This window comes from Terrapene carolina, unplaced genomic scaffold (genome assembly GCF_002925995.2).
Source record: "Terrapene carolina triunguis isolate 2854851 unplaced genomic scaffold, T_m_triunguis-2.0 Scaffold66, whole genome shotgun sequence".
In the NCBI taxonomy this organism is placed as follows: Eukaryota; Metazoa; Chordata; order Testudines; family Emydidae; genus Terrapene; species Terrapene triunguis.
The window spans coordinates 25134748-25152538 of NW_020664417.1; the positions used below are offsets into that span (position 1 = coordinate 25134748).

Sequence of the window (17791 nt, forward strand, 5' to 3'; positions counted from 1 at the left end):
TTTATAGAAAAACAGTACTTGGCATACATCTTATGCCCTTTTCCATAATATTGGACTCAAACTCTTTTTGAGACTGTTCAAGTGAGGATGACTCTGTGTATAGGAAGATGACTCTTCTTTTCTGAGTCTCTTCTCAATAGACATCTTCCAAAAGGTCTACATACCCAAGCTGCTCCTGGGGAGCACATACTGGAACAGCAGCTCACCACTCTTTCAGGCAGTCCACAGTGTACTTCCCCTCTGTGCACCTGGCTAGCTCTCTAGCTCTGCTCTCACCCACACTCTTTCAAGCTACTACAGACCTGGTCTCCACCTCCCAAGAGGAATGTTCCTGGTCTCTGCAAAGATCTGCAAGGGGTTGGATCCATGTATCTTCTTCTCCCTTGTATTCCCACTAATGGCTGGACTCTGAGCTCACAGATTTTTGCCTCTTAAGTTTTAATTTGATGTAGTGATATATCAATGCAATAAAAATACAAATTTATAACAAACTAAAAAAAGTGAAGGAGGATGTTCCAGGATGCATGCATCCCAAGGAATTCATTTATAAGAGACTCATTTCCTTTGGAGGCCTCCCAAGAAAAGTAGCAGCTGTTCACGCCACCTTCACAACTTTGAAGATCTACAGATGTTAAGAAAAGGGATATGATCCAACCTGCACATTTAAAACATCTTCATTGTACCTCTCCCTGACCTGGCAAAAATCACAAAACAATCCCCAGTGCTAGAAAGTCTTAAGGGGCGGGGGGGGGGGGAATGTGGGGTCATGCTAAGGACCCGGTAAGTGAAGAGGGTGCATAATCTTGACAAATGTATTGGTAGATGATTACCTGGGTTGTGACGCTATTCAGCCAGTCTGATTGTCCTTTCTATCTAAGCCATTACACCGTGAATAGTAAAATGGAGTCATGATAATGATTCCATAGTTAAGGTTGTAGCTGGCATAATATTCTAAGTCTGATTTTGATCCTACTTTCCCCTCTAACCTCCTTATAAAATCTGCTTTCCAATTTCTCAAGCAGGTTTCCTATCCAGAGAAGAATTTACTTTTGCCAAAGTTTGAGATTAATCAGACAACATGTCTGGGACATATGGAGAGTTTGAAAAAGTGGAGTTTTTTTTTTTTTTTTTAACAGGTCTCACTTTTTAAAAATGCTTTGTTTCAGCTATAACCTGATCTAGAAACTCCATTTTGGGTTCATTCACTTGTTCTCAATGAGATCATGTGACTGAGCATTTTTAGGAAATGTGGTAGGTTAATTTTAAAGATGTTAGCTATACAATTGGAAACTTTGAAAAACTCGTCAGGTTCTGGCAGAGCTTATAAACATTTGTTAATGCTTGAAACGGCATTACTAGCTTAATATTTCATTTAAAACAATAAGAAAGGCTGTTGTTTTTTCACATGCAAGTGCTAAAGTTACACTCCTATGTCCATATATAAACACCTGGCTTACCAGCTGTAGGATATTTGGTTGCAGCTGCTCTTTAAAAGATAGACAACAAGCATCAGAGTTCTTGGAGGGAGGGAAGAAATAAAGATGGATAAGTAAGAGCGGGAAAGGGATATCCTAGCCATTCCCACATCCATTTGGAAAACTAACCCTGCCATGAAAATAAAAATGTTTTAATCTATTGTGCAAACATAGTACAGTCCAGGAATTCACTCTTTCTCTTTCAAACAACTTTTAATGGTGTTATTTTCAGTGCCAGTCATAGGCCAGACTCATTGTCAGGTGTCTGGGCCCCCAGCAGTGGTCCCCCTCTCCACCCCCGGAGTGGCAAGACAGCAGTGCAACGTGCCTGGAAGCCCAGCAATGGGGGTCTGGAACTGGCTGACACAAACCCACAAGTGATTGTGGCAATTGTGGACAGGGTGGGGCCAGACTACCCAGGAAATGTACTGAATCAATAATTTATATATACAATATGTAGCTTAGGTCTTTAAAACTGCTACTTAAATTACTTGTATTCTCAAATAGACAATTTGCCACATGCATGAACTCTATTCTGATGTGTTTGTGTGTTTTTAATTATCCCTGTAGAACTTGGATGCTCTGCATGACCATCTTGCTACTATTTATCCGGGTATGCGTGCCCCTTCCTTTAGGTGCACTGATGCAGAAAAAGGGAAAGGACTCATTCTGCATTATTATTCAGAGAGAGAAGGACTCCAGGATATTGTCATTGGAATCATCAAAACAGTAGCTCAGCAGATCCATGGTACAGAAATAGACATGAAGGTAATGTTTCCTTGTATGTTCTGACTGAAAGTTGATGTCATTCATCAAATTGAAAGAGCTGTATGATATAATGGAAGACAGTATTTTTTTATACATTCATACTTTCCACAGAGGTTTTGCGTACTGAAAAATCTCTCCATTACCCCCCATGTTAGCCCAATACCTTCAAGGTCATACACTGCCCTCACCTGCCTTTGCCCTGGCCACACCCCTGTACTGGCCACAGAGAAGGAGAATGGCATAGGATCCACTGTACCAACTCACATCTCCCTAGACTGGTAGGATTCGCCAATGGCTATCTCTGACAGTTTTAGGGCTGTTTTGCACCACCAGAACACCACAAACTGGTCACAGCACAACCCAGGTTCTGGGCCAAGAAATGAAGAAGATTAGCATGTCCAGTTGAAACTGCAGAGATAATTTTGCATTGGTAGACTAAATTTTGCATTGGTAGAATGTAAATCCAGCTTGCCATTTGGCCAGGATACCAGAGGAAACACACCTATCCTTTCACAAAGTGCCATGGAATCTTTAATGGCAATAAGTGTTCAAGACCTTTCTCTCTTTCTTTTTTTTAATCTTCCATATGGGAAAGATTGCAACTATAACAGCAGGCAGCCCTTTATTACCACATTGGAACATTGATTCAGTACTGACTCAGGAGTGCCACCTACTGACTCACGAACACCATTCAAGTTTTCCCTGGAAATACGTCATCCTGGTGCTGATCAGCCCAGTGTTAATTTGCATATAGTCTAGATGGCTAATGGCTCAGGACAACATCCAGTAATCCAAAGAAAGAGAAAAGGGGTACAAAGATTATGTTCCGTATTATTTTTCCATTTTCGTTTATTTTCTTTTTGCCTAGTTCACGTTCTCTGAGCACTTATGCACTTTACCTGGGGCATTTTTATATATGTTCTAGATTATGTCACTTCACCAAATTTGGTGTCATACTCTAAGCAGCCTATGAGAAAGGGGGCAAGTTCTTTTACTTCCTGTCTTTGAATGGACAAGGATAAAAGTTTCAGAAGTGCCTAAGTGACTTAGGAGCCTGTCTCAATTTTAAAAATGACTTAGACACTTAGAAGCCTAAGTCCTGTTGACTTTGATGATGAGACTTAGGCCAGGTCTACATGAAAAAGTTAGGTAAACTCAGCCATGTCACTCAGGGATATGGAAAGTCTACACCCCTGAGCGATGTAATTAAACTGACCTACCCCCTGGTGGAAACAGCGCTAGGTCGATGGAAGGATTCTTCCGTTGATCTAGCTGTCATCTCTCAGAGAGATGGGTTAACTACAGTGACAGGAGAACCCCTCCCATCTCTGTAGTAAGTAAGTAAGTACAGATAAGAAGCCAATGCAAATAACGTGGCACAGGTGTAATGTGTTCACTGCAAGATGCATTGCTAAGCAAATAAGTATTTACATTCTGCCCACACTGTGCATGTTACAGTAATTCAATCTTGAGGTGACAAATGCATGGTCACTGTATAGTAATCCACATACAAAAGGAAAATTCAGTGTTGTCCAAAATGAGTCACAGACAGCTAACTAAGAAAAACCCCAGTCTTCATTGTCCTGCTTCTATGAAATGCGGGCGTAGAGTTGAGCTCCATCTGCATACTCATGGCACCAGGGCCTGACCACTAAATGTCTCAATTACACATGGAACAGGAAAGGTGATGGAAGAGAGAGCCCAATGCAACCCTCTGACTTCTCAGAATGAAAGGATTGAAACTACTCCAGTTCACTGGGTTGTCTACAAAACATGGTAGTCAGTGGTATTTAAGGCAACTAATAGATCTAAAACCATCCACATGGGTGTCTGATCATCTTCCATCATCAGAAGATCATGAACCAATGTCTCCAGTCCCAGTAACTGTTACGGAACTGTAGTGCATTTTTCATTACATAACCTTTAGCAACAACAGGAATTTAGGGACAGAGTCTGCAGTTCATTTCACAACCAGATAGTCATAGCAGCGAACTAAGGAGCATTTTCAGAAGTGTCCTTAATAATAAGTATATATACACCTGTTTAAACTGCCTCACCTAAAATTTTGAGTGAGAGCTGCCACTTTAGAAAGACCTCCATGCAGGAATAATATCCCGCTCCAAAAGCGATGCCCCAAATCCTTCAAACAGCACAAAACAATGCAGCCCATGACTCCTATCGTATTCCTTGACTGAGACTACTCCCCAAGGAAGAGCTGCATTGGCCACAATGTTCACAAATCTCTGCAGAATAAGATGGGTCTCTTATGTGATTGGGCAGGCACGGAGGGGAGGTCTTAGATTTTCCTTGCAACCAGAAGGCTTAGAATCTTGAATCTTTTTTTAAATAAATGAAAGCTTAGATTCTCAATCACTATTTGTGGTGAAGGATGGATTCTCCTCAAATTCCATAGCTGTGGATCCTCAGAAAACATAGAACTCTGGACAAAGTAAACAACCAGACAGAATCTAATCACTTAGTCAAACAAAAACATTTATATTGAAGATCACCTAAAATTTGCTATGGATCTCATAGAAACTGTTAATGTGTGTGTGACCTGGATAAGCTTCTGATATAAGCAGAACTCTCTGCATGGAAAATCTCATGGAAAAACAGACTGAATACTATGCATTATCTTTTATTCTTTCAACCAACAGATTTGTTTAATCATGAATGTAATACTATTGAAATATAAGGCAAACCCTTCATCTGCTGGGCTAAACAGACTTTGGGTTTCAGTCTTGTCCTTGCAAATGAACGGCAAATACCCGAAAACACCAGAAACATCAGGCCCAATAATGAAGCCCCTATTGAATTCTTATACAGTCCTTACTCAAGAAAAAATCTAACTGAAGTCTATAGGGGAAAGCCTATACAGCATAAGGGATGACAGAATGGGAAAATGACAGCAATACCCTCACTGATCCATTGAAAAGAGAATTTATAGTTATCAAGTAAAGCTCAACGGTGAAAATCTGCCCAGTATAAGTGGAAACTTGAATGTGACTTTTCATTTAGCTAAGCAGGGACATATTCTGAAGATACATTTTGTTGCAAAGCTCAGGAGGGAGAACCAGCTAGATATTTTCTTTGAAACCTGAAGATTTTAACTGCAGTTACCATAGTGATTGAGCTCTTATACATGTCAGGTTGATGTCACTCACCAATTAAGACCACACAGGGAAACAAGAAGAATTAAACTTGACTCCTGGCTTTGTCACTGCTGATGCTGCTCTTTCATTTACCAAGTTTAGACAGCATCTTCTTTGGAAAGAAGATTTGGCCCAGTTTGTTTTGCCTAAATTTACCTGGGTGAAACTGAGTGGAGAATTGACATGAATGTTTAAATACCCAGAAATTTAATTTTAAACAGGCACACATGTAAGAGGTCATGGTACTCGCAGAAAAGGTTAATAGAATTTAACTGGTATGAAATCAATAGGGTTGTATAGAAATTACTATAAATACTTGTACAATTTAACAGAGAATATGATCCCTTTTATGTGTTTTGCATCATCCTATAGAATTCTGTTGTGGTAATATAATATTTCATTAAATTCTTTAGGATGGTTTAAAATCAACATAAAGGATATAATTTTCTATTAAATTCTATAGGGGGGTTTCATAATACCTAACCTGGTCACCAGTTTTAACAGGCAGCTGAGTACACTCTCGTCTAGAATGTGGTCCAGAGTGCATTGAAATTAGAGGAAAGACTCTTGGTGACTTCAGTGGGCTTTGGCTCAGGCATTTAATTACCTTGTTTGTTTCTCACATTTCTTATGTATTCAATGATGGAGTTGTTCCCTCTTTCCATACATGTTTTCTGTATTGGAATTATTAGAAGAGTTGCAGTTGCCTTTCACGGTGCTGCCTGTTAAGTGCTCACATCAAAGCCCGTATTCTGCATTGTGTTTCTGACTGCATCTTTGTGCTGCTGTTGATATATTTGCATTCTGTAAAGGTTAGGAGAGTAGCACAGCACTCACATACAATAGCAGGCTGCCTTTATCAAACTGTGAAAGCTTGCTGTGTCTGTGTAGGGTCACATCTCACCCTGGCTAGATGGTTTGTGATATATGAGATATATAGTAGTTCTGGCACCTCCTTCTATATGATAGGACTTTGGAAATTAGCATTTGCTCTCACCCACACTCTTTAATTCCTATGCTGATGCAGAGACTGGGGTGGATGGTGAAATTGCTTCATTGAGATGTTTAGTGTGAAAAGCTAAAAATAGATTGCCAATTGCTAGTATTTTATGGTTGTTTTTTTATGTGGAACCCTAACCTTTATTGGTTGATTAGTTTTCTGTGGCTCTCTTGTTATCAATAAGAAAAGATGAGAACTTGTAAAGAGGTTCAGCATGACAGCAGAGAACTAGGGAGACTATCAAGTACAGTACTATCAAGACCGCAAGTACTCCTGTTCTTTTTGCGGATACAGACTAACACGGCTGTTACTCTGAAACCTATCATGAGGTGATATTAATGGAGTTGGAAGATATAATGTTTGACATGGAAATTTCCTTAGAATATGAGATTTTTAAAATAATTTCTAAAACTATTTTTTTTCAAAATGGAAAAGCTTTTAATCCAAGCTATACAATTTTTTCCAGTTGTGGTAAATGACATTTCTTAGAAGTGGGATCCAAACTCTGGTCTTTAATCCCACAAAAGTCACTGATGGAAATGATCATCTGGAAGGCCTAGTTTAATAATGGTGATACATCCATGGATTTTGGAAGAGGTTAATCTGTTAAATTCTAGAGGCCCAGTTGTCCCTATCGACAAAAAACAAAACAAAACATTTTATTTGCGAGAGAGAGAGAGAGAGAGATCCTCCCTTCCCTTCAGAACCACTAGTATTATCTAACTACAGTATGACTACAGCCTCATTCGTTCTCTCAGATATAGGGTAATGGTGTCTTGGAAGATGAAGGGATGGGGGTCACTTAAGCTTTGTATTCACAAGAAATACAGGTCTAAGCCACACTGGTGCGTGGACAAACCCACAGATTTTTTTTTTCCTTCGTGTGTCCACAAGTAATTTCCGACCCCACATATATACTCTTGGCTCTCCAACTGCGACTACTCGCTGCAACACCTTCCACTGTGGAGCTGGAGTTCCACTTTGATAATGCACATAGAGAACAGCATCTGGCTTTAGGAAACCAAGGGGAGTTAATAGCATATTTTACTGGACTGCAAAGAGGAAGGATGGGCCTGTGTTTAATGCACAAGACTGGGAGTCCAAAGGACTGCCACACTCGGTCACTGTGACACTCAGCTTTCCTCTGTGTAAAATGGAGACTGTAATTATATCAGTGCTTTCAAAGATATTTTGGAGCTTAATTATTTGATGTCTGTAAAGCATTTTGAGATCCCGACCTCCCGATGCCATAGAAGCACAAAGTATTGTTATATTGTTTCCCCTCGCAAAAATGGGAACCAAATTTTGGTAACATCTTGGCCCCCTTCCTTGCGGGGCCCCCTCTGGTCGGAGGGTACGGAGGGCGCTCGCTACACCTCTGAATAGAACATATGAAATGATGCTGGTTTTTAAATATTACACATTAACAGCTGTGGTTTGGAGAAGATGCTTTTAGTTTTAACTATAGGGCCTGATCCTGTAACCCTTATTGCTTTCATGAGTAATGATTGCAAATTCAGGGTCCTTAGTTTGCACACAGTCATGCCCATTGAAACAGATAGAAGATTGCCTTATTTTTTTCCTTTGTTGTGATCAGTAATACACCAGATATTTGCCCAGCTCTGAGCAGACATGCAAAAGTTAAAGACTAGTCTTAATAATCAATGGAACAATCTGGATGTGTGAAAAATGCCACTCCCCTGCTGCAACGGGTGGGGAGCTTGATGGGCTTGGCAGTGAAGGGGGACATCCCAGCAACAGAGGAGGGAGACACTCACTAAGGGACAGTATGTGCTTCTCACCCCAGGAGTCTCTAGGCCAGCTGATTGGGCAAAGAGAGGTGTCGGATAGAGGTGCTGATTGGACAGCATTCCCCATCTCCCAGGATTTAACCCAGTGTGGAAGCCATGTGAAACCTCTTTTAACTCAGTTCCAGCAGTCGAACTCAATTCACCAGAACTAAGAATGGGAATCCAGCCTGACAGATGCTGTGGGTATAGCCCAGGGGTCGGCAACCTCTGGGACGCGGCTCATCAGGGTAAGCACCCTGGCGGGCCAGACCAGTTTGTTTACCTGACACGTGCGGCCGATCGCGGCTCCCACTGGCCACGGTTTGCCGCTCCAGGACAATCGGGACGGCGGGAAGCGGCGTGGGCCGAGGGATGTGCTGGCCGTGGCTTCCCGCCGCCCCCATTGGGCCGGAGCGGCGAACCGCTGCCAGTGGGAGCCGCGATCGGCCAAACCTGTGGACGCGGCAGGTAAACAAACTGGCCCGGCCCGCCAGGGTGCTTACCCTGGCGAGCCAAGTGCCAGAGTTTGCCAGCCCCTGGTATAGCCAATCGCTTGTTTGGCGGTCATGAAGGAATTTTTCTCCCATGGGCCAATTGGTAGAGGACCAGGGAAGGATTTTTTTTTGTTTGTTTGGGGTTTTTTTTGCCTTCCTTGCCGCACCTTCAAGCCACAGTGGGTTAAATAGGAATGCACATAGTACCTACCTGAGGTACTGGGAAGGAGTTATTTATTCATTGGAACTTGTGGCCACATTTCCAGTGCAGTTAGGAGAATGTACAGTTCCCAGAGGTAAAAGACTTGGCAATGGGCCTAGCGATCATGGGATAGGGTGAGACCTTGTGGCTTTCCCAAGCTGAAGTCCCCACCCTGCTGCACCTTCTGTGGCCCTCAGTGGGGAGAGAATACTAGGAATACTAGAGAGAGCTGAGTCCCACGGGTAAGCTAGGGAGAGCTACCCTCTGTTATGGGTTTTATGGTAAGGAGCCCTATAACTTCTGCACCGGAACCAGTTAAATGTCTAGTATTAAAGAGTATGGATGATGGGCAGGAAGCGCCCCTTCCCTATGTTATAGTTTAATAAAAGTTGTGGCTGGCCGCTTAATTCCATGCATCTGTCTGTCCTCATTTCACTTCTGTGTCTGCATCAATAAACACATTCTAACACGTCATAACAATTTGTTAAAAAAGAAAACAGTGTATAGTTTGTTAAACGCTCACACTTGTGTATACTTTGGTTTGCTAAAGCCTCACTCTTTAGTAACAGATATTGAGTTACAAATGGGAATAGCCTTGTGCTTTTCTTTAGTTTATTTCTACAAAGTGAGGAGTAATGAGGAATTATTTCTTTGTTATAAGCCAGCTATTTACTATTGTATTTATGTTCTGCAGACATTATAGACTTGATCCACCTTCACTGGTGCAAGTAGGTGCTAATTGCCCCTCCTTGAGCTAGCAGGGGCTGCTCCAACAAGAAGGAATTCTTTCACCCTCGGGGAGGGTAGGTGGCTGGTTGCATTGCTGCTTTTTCTTGAAAGTTCACCATGGTACGGCAGTTTCATACTGTATAAGAGCCCCAGAAATGAAGTCTCCTGAAGCCAAGTGCTGCATGAGCCCATCCTTAGACTAGCCATGCCGTGGTCTCTCCCCAGCCAGCACTGCCTACTTTGGGGGATCCATTGGCCAGGTGCAGGCTCCCCATAGAAATAAAGATGCAGGTGGCTTGGGCAATGCAAAAGCTTCCAGGGGCACTTTCCCTCACAAGAGGTCCTGTGTTCTGAGCTATACCAGCAGAACCAAGCATAATCCAAGGCTGAATGTAGCTCCATATTTCCTGGATCTGGAGATGGTGTAAACATATCCATTTAATTTAGAATTTACAGTTCATATTTGAGTGGTCTTCAATTAGTGCCAAGAGCAACTGTGATTGAATAAAGAAATGCTTTTCCTCCCTTGATTTGTAGAGACTTTGTAAAACTGGAGATTTCTATGGGAATACTGTATTTTTGCAAGAACTGGAACTCATTATTTTGATATTTATGTATCTATTTTCTCTAAATGTGTTCTTGTCTTTGCAATAGAATTCCAATTTTTAACATGTGATAGAGGTTATTGCTACATGCAGTCTCTCTCTTCTTTTGACCAGGTTATTCAACAGAGAAATGAAGAGTGTGACCACACTCAATTTTTAATTGAAGAGAAAGAGTCTAAGGAAGAGGACTTTTATGAAGACCTTGACAGATTTGAAGAGAACGGGACCCAAGAGTCCCGCATCAGTCCTTACACTTTCTGCAAGGCTTTTCCTTTCCATATAATATTTGACAGAGATCTGGTGGTAACGCAGTGTGGCAATGCTATATACAGAGTCCTTCCGCAGGTCAGACTATTGTCTTATGTGAACAGCTGCAACAAGTGTTTTAGATATTATTTTAATAACAACACTCAAGTGCTGTTATAATTTCTTATTTATTTATGGTATATTGTGATATGATATATTCTGCAAGGGTTAATTGTGAAGACATTAAATAGATTTGCAATTGTCTCTCTACATTACAGTGCAGTGTTTAATTCTCACCTTAAAATGCAGTTGTACTTTGAAAATGGACTATGTAAAAATAGCACCTTCTTCTGGAACACCTCTGGCCTCCATGTATTCAGGGGGTCTTTCTTTGACAACAAAAAATATTTTATTATTTTTCAGGCTTATTAACATTGTAGAGCTAACATCGCTGCAGTATGACGGGGTGCTGAATGCTCTTTTACATCAGCAACATCAGTGTTAACTAAGTTCTAATTACCACTTTTTAAGGGCCGATTTCTGACCTCAGTATATGCCTATGAAACCCCACTGAACACAGTTGTTCTCACTTAGGATTGGGGGCCCTGTTATACTATATACTGTGTAAACTCATAGGATAATGTGGTCCCTTCCCTGAAAAACGGACAATCTAATTTAAGACAAGATGGAGCTAGGGAGTGTAGTAAACAATCTAAGGGAAGGGGGAGAGGTCTAATGGGGATAGTGTTAATCAGATCATGCAGTGACATGCAGTGACATAGGCACTGTGCATATCTTGCTGGTTCTGTGCTATTTTTGCAGAGTCACTTTCCAGAATAGAATTGCACTTTAAAATACATAGGTACCACAGCCATGACTTGAAAACCATAGTTTAGTCTCATATTTTATATAAAGAATGTACATCTGCATTCTCTATGTCTCTATTCTCTTCCACCTTGCATTGTATCTGAAGTGAAAGAAATACAGTCACCATGTGAATATTTTGTGGTTGTAGAAAAATCCTTTATTTCCTTAGAAAATGAGCTTCTGTTTGTCTTGTTTATGTTTTAGCTTCAGCCAGGAAACTGCAATCTATTGTCAGTTTTTTCCTTGGTTCGACCTCATATTGATATTAGCTTCCATGGGATCCTCTCACATATCAACACTGTCTTTGTATTGAGGAGCAAGGTAACCAAATAACGTTCATCTGGCTTTTGAATAAGTAAGTACATTTTACAAAGATAAGAGAAAACTCAGAGGCTCTCAGCAAAAATCTTTTGCACAGTAGTAAGCCCTGAACCCATTCTGTGTCTTGGGCCAAGAAAAAGCCAGATGCATGAATTCATATGTGGTTATTAGGGTGGGCTATAGATGCAGATACAGGGAGGTGCATACTTTTGCACCTATGATGCCTTCTTTACAAACAACGATCCTGTACAATAAATGACATTATAGAACTGCAGCCTTCCACTAGGAGTTACTGTATAACAACAAAAACAACAAGGAGTCCTTGTGGCACCTTAGAGACTAACAAATTTATTTGGGCATAAGCTTTCATGGGCTAGAACCCATTTCATCAGATGCATGAAATGGAAAATACAGGAGCAGGTATGAATACATGAAAAGATGGGAGTTGCCTTACCAAGTGTGAGGTCAGTCTAACGAGACAATTCAATTAACAGTAGGAAAGGGAGGAAAAATAAATTTTCCTCCTACCAAGGGAGGAAAAATAAATTTTGTAGTGGTAATGAGAGTGGCGCATTTCAAACAGTAGACAAGAAGGTGTTAGTAATAGTAGGGGAAAATTAGTATGGGGGAAATTAGGTTTAGGTTTTGTAATGACCCAACCACTCCCAGTCTTTATTCAGGCCTAATTTGATGGTGTCCAGTTTGCAAATTAATTCTAGTTCTGAAGTTTCACATTGGAGTCTGTTTTTGTCAGTCTACTGTTTGAAATGCTTATGCCTAAATAAATTTGTTAGTCTCTAAGGTGCCACAAGGACTCCTCATTGTTTTTGCTGATACAGACTAACACGGCTACCACTCTGAAACCTGCATAACAGCAGTTGCTCCTGGTTTTGGGGGAGAAGCAACTACATAATAGTTTGGGAGTCCAGCATGTAGCATATCACTGCTTGGGCCCTTCCACACACACACACACACACACACACACACTCACTCTTCAACCGCAACATGTTCCCGCTTCCTCTTCTATAGACGGGCAAGAGAGCCAGGCAAACTCATGTAAATGAGTGCAGCACATGAAGTAGCAACTGCTATACCAGGTAACTTGCTTATTTACTCAAAGTAATATCCCAGAAGATTGAAGGAGATGTCTTGCATATGCACTGACAGGATCAGACCCTCAGTTTGAGAAATGACATCTAACAGAGGAAAAGGAGGACAAAACCCGCAAAGTGCATGCACGTAGTCTCAGTGTCAACATGAGGCAATTAACAAAAACATAATGCAGACAAAAGAAAGTCAGCGCAAGCTAAATATCAAACTGTTTTGAAGAAATCAGAAGAAACTGGGAAGTAGTAGTTGTGTAGGCAAAGAAAGACACTAACGTAATGGAGATAGGAAACCTTAGAAAAGTTAAAAATACTATAGTTTGGCATGTTCAAGAATCCAGTTCATTTGGTCTTCAGTGTAGTCTATGCTTCATGTATAGATTCCAGACATCCTGATCTTTCCTCTAGTGAAGGTTTACGTGTGTCTGTTTGCATGTGCACATGCACATGTGCCTGGTGAAGTAACACAGGAATCATTATTGTTATTTAATTATTATCACTTTTTCATTACAAGGAAGGATTGTTGGATGTAGAAAAGTTGGAGTGTGAAGATGAACTAACTGGCACAGAAATCAGCTGCTTACGCCTCAAAGGTCAAATGATCTACTTACCTGAAGCAGACAGTATTCTCTTTCTTTGTTCTCCAAGGTATTTTAAGCAATAAAAGTACTGTATTTGACAATGCGGAATAGCCACCAAATTGCAAGAGTGTCTCTAAATGCGTGTATGATTACAGAACCTCACTGGACCAGATTCTGTTCTAAGTTATAGTGGTGAAAGGCCAGTGATATAAGGGAATTGCATGTAGAGAACAGAATGTGGTGCATTCATAAAATCATTCATTACAAACATTGGGACATATTATCCCACCTTTTTCTAAGCAGAACACCTCATTAACTGAGTGGTTTTTAATAAGTCGTGACATTTGGTTTATGAATTTCATAACCCTAAGAACTAGGAATCAGTTTCTCATCTGGCAACGCGCTCGAATAGTAGTTTCAATGCAGTTTTCACAGTGAGATGCAGTGTTATTTAAGAATCAGCTGGAAAATTAATTTGGAAAATAAATTATGTAATGGACTCACGTCATAGCATGACAACTGTCATCTTGATTGTGACGAGGGATTGAACTGAGGACTTTCAGCGCTAAAAGCATAAACCTTTATAGTTTTGCTAAAGGATCAGTCTTGTAGCAGTGAGATAACACATTCATATCCTTTGTGGAGCAGGCACAGGTGGGAGACTGGTAACACACACTGACCAGTAGATTATAATAGCATTGCTATTATTTGTGTGTGGGGGGGTTATTTTAGACATTTATAAAATGCATCAATCAGGGCTCTGTATGCACCTGTACAATAAAGACATGCATTAATGTGTACAATTACAAGATAGTTGATGGAAGCTACTTGTTTTACCGTACTCCCAATTGTTTAATTAAAAGTATTACCTCACTATTTACCCATTTAACCCCAACCCCTGCTACTAATCAATATTTTAAAGGATCCCTTAGGCGAGTTTACTTTAATGTGCATTTCATTTTATAATGAAATACATTTCTCTATATAACAGTGTGATGAACTTGGATGATTTAACTCGAAGAGGGTTATATCTGAGTGACATTCCATTGCATGATGCTACCCGTGACCTAGTCCTTTTGGGAGAGCAGTTCAGAGAGGAATACAAGCTGACTCAAGAACTGGAGATCCTCACAGACAGACTTCAGCACACACTAAGAGCACTGGAAGATGAGAAGAAAAAGACAGACACGTAAGAATTAATTCCCAGTTTTAAACTGGAACAAAAACGGCTGGTAATTGTGGAGCCAAGAAAGCACAAACTTTTTTGTCTTTATAATGTTGTATAGTCTGAAGGTTCTCAAACATTAGCTGCAATATAGAATACCACATGCATAGAAAACTGAAGGATTCCTTACCTTCTTTGCTGTAAAGAGCTAAAAACTAAAGTGAACCAACAGTCCCCATAGCTTTAGAAATGACCTAAGAGAGCAGTGTTCCAGGAAAACATCTTACTGAGGCTGCGTTAGGCAGAGCTAGTGACAAAGTGCCAATGATGCAGAAATCATTCTATAATTTACTGTGTGCCCTGTAAATAAAGAAGATAATTCATAGGGGTCAGGCCATTTGAAATAACATTGAGAGAAATAATAAAATATTAAATAATTCTTGATCTACCATATGTAACATTTAATTATGAAAATTTAAATTTGAAAATGACAGAAAACACAATCAGACTACAAGGAATTTGATTTTCTTATTTGAAAACTGTATTACAGTCTATAGGCAGCCAAAAATAAGAGACTATTTAAAGTCCTGCTATGGTATGATGCTATGAATTGGCTTTTCTATGCCTTGTGAGAGTAGAACTAGTGCACAATACATTGAACATGCAAATTATTACTATTACATAATGATCGCTAGACAGGACTCAGAGAGAAGACTAGTTACTGGTAAATTAAGTAACTGGCTCTGAGACAAGCAGGATTTGACTAGCAGTCAAATGTCCTATTTGAAAAATACTCAGTGTTGTAGTAGCAAAGTTTCTCCAGGTCTGTCAGTACCTAATAGGGATGTTGACAATGTCCTGCCGTCAAGTCTGTTGTCCTATTGCTTATCCTGTAGAGTGGTGGCTGTCACTGTAAATGAGTGGCAAGAAAATGATGAGTTGAGGAACTGAAAAACAAAGGAAGCTTAAAAAAACCCTACTTTTTATTTATGTTTGTTTGACTTGTAGAAACACTTTTACCATCAGTGAACAGTAACCTGTTTGGCACCTAATAGGAAAGGCAGCATCAATTATTGCTCTAACACATGCCAGAAAATAGTCCATAACTATATTTAATGCAACAGAAAGGTTGCACAAAAAAAATCAGAAAATCTAAAAGTTAGGATTCCGGTGACAGTATTCATTGAGCCATGTTGCAAATTCTATGTTTTTTGGCATCCGTATACAATATTAGATTAAAGACATACATAGCAATAATAGTTTCAAGGTGCACATTAAAATAGGAAACTAGGGATTGAAAATGCTGTATGTGTGTAATGCACAACTTCTGCTGTTAGAAGTGTAGCTTTTGCATTTCTAATTTTTAACTTTGTCCGAACCATTTTTGCATGCAATTTGAGTCTTTTTTTTTTTTTTAAACAAAGAAAACATGTATCTCTTTTAAAATGTTAGCATTTAAATTGTCTCAGTTAGGCTTTGAATTTCACACCTCATTGAGGTGAATAGAGTGTGAGAGTGGTATGTTCCTACCTTTGCCGCTTCTCTTCTTTAGCTGGAGACATTTTTCTACAAGACTTGGTTAGCAGGGGCTGCAGCACATCAGTATAAGATCACCTTTTTTAAAATGAAAGTTTAAAATTTCCAGTATATTGTGGAATCCGTTAAAAACTTCAAAATTTTCTTCATGCCAGGGATTGTTTCCTCTCTAAAGTATCACTACAGTTCTTTGTTTTGATATGGTTTGTTTTGTGGAGGCTTATGCGATTTGACTTTGTGAGGCTTTTAAAATCTCCCTGACCCAAACTTGGCTCGGATCCTGCGATCCGATCTATATGGGCAACCCCCCATCCTCACACAGTGTCCCATTGTGGTTAGTGGGACTTCATGCAGGAAGAGGAGGCCACCTGCACAGGGCTGATTGCAGGAGTGGGATCTCTCTGAGCAGCAGTCTGAGAGCATCAGCCCCAATACTCAAAAATGTAATGAGAGAAAACGTACAGTGATATCACAAAAGGCTTTAATAATATTTAAGTGGATGCATTTTGGACATGCTCAGAGGTGATTTTTCTGTTGCTGCTAATGTGTATTTATAAATAATTCCCTTCCTCACCAAAACCTAGAAAAGCATATACTCTTCAGTAGGGATTTTGGGTCCAATCCTGCCACCTTTGCTTACTTGTAAACTCACTTAAGTCCGATAGATGTTAGTACCATCAGATGGCAAAACAATTCTGCCCATGGTTTTCAGAACAGACTTACAGCAAAAATGACAGAAGTTTGAATCTTAGCATAGAAATAGGACTCAGCCATCCAACCTTTACTTATGAAAGTAGCCCTTGCTCATGTAAGTAGCTCCAGTGAAATCTCTTGAATTTGCTGTCCCTGACACCAGAACTCTACCTCATTCCTTGTACTTGGTGATGACAAGGACCAAGACACATGATTTCTTGTATGACATTGCATAAAGGGAGGAAAAACTCCCTGCACACTCTTTCCCTCCCTTTTTCCCACACATGCCAGAAGGTACCACAATTATACCCATCAGCTGCTAGAGAGTTTAGAATTGTGTAGGGAGATCAGGGATGTGTAAAACCAGTTTAAGTAATTCCAGTAATTGAGACTGAACACTTTGATGTATTTAAAATAAAGTAATTTTAGAAAATTCCATCTATTATTCTTTGGGGAGATGCATCCATCTATTATTCTTATCTCTCTTCCTCATCTTTCTCATCCTGTTTATTCCTTTCTTGTCTCTCTTAGCCTGTAATGTTTATTGCAGGCTGTATAACCAATGAGATCTGCCAGAACTTTAAAATGCATAATTTTAGATTGCAAAGTAGTATCATTTTTTCTGAGTTACCATCAGATTTTTTTGCTAAGTCCTGAATTGTTACCGCTTTGGCAAATTGCTGAGTTTGAGTTCTGTACAGTGGCAGATGAAAAGCTGAAAAGGGGTGAACATGAGGGTAGAATATGGGCCTATGTGTATGATTTAGTTTTTAATTTGCATTGTGATTTACAATATACACTGTTTTCTTTTTGTCATATGGACTGTTCGATTTGTTGAAAAAAATGTAATAAACCCTCAGGGTGAGGTACTACACTTGTGTAAATTGGTGTAGATCCATTGAAATCAGTGGAGCAAAACCAAGTTACACCAGCTGAGGATCTGACCCACATACTTTAGGAATAAGAAAAAAGTACTACCAGGTATCTTTAACAGATTATGTCAAAGGAATTATCAATATATTTCTTAGTAGTTAAGTGGTGGCTTTGACCTACTAGCACGT

The 17791-nt window shown here is 40.0% G+C and overlaps 1 protein-coding gene across 1 annotated transcript in view; it reads left to right on the forward strand.

The window, feature by feature from the left end:
- GUCY1B1 (guanylate cyclase 1 soluble subunit beta 1) overlaps positions 1–17791 on the forward strand; it is a 51627-nt gene that overhangs the window by 21611 nt on the left and 12225 nt on the right. Inside the window, exons 5-9 of the mRNA XM_026647866.1 lie at positions 2046–2243; positions 10330–10560; positions 11533–11649; positions 13270–13403; positions 14328–14525. Coding sequence (XP_026503651.1) covers positions 2046–2243; positions 10330–10560; positions 11533–11649; positions 13270–13403; positions 14328–14525 — 878 coding nt within the window. The remainder of the gene's footprint in view (positions 1–2045; positions 2244–10329; positions 10561–11532; positions 11650–13269; positions 13404–14327; positions 14526–17791) is intronic.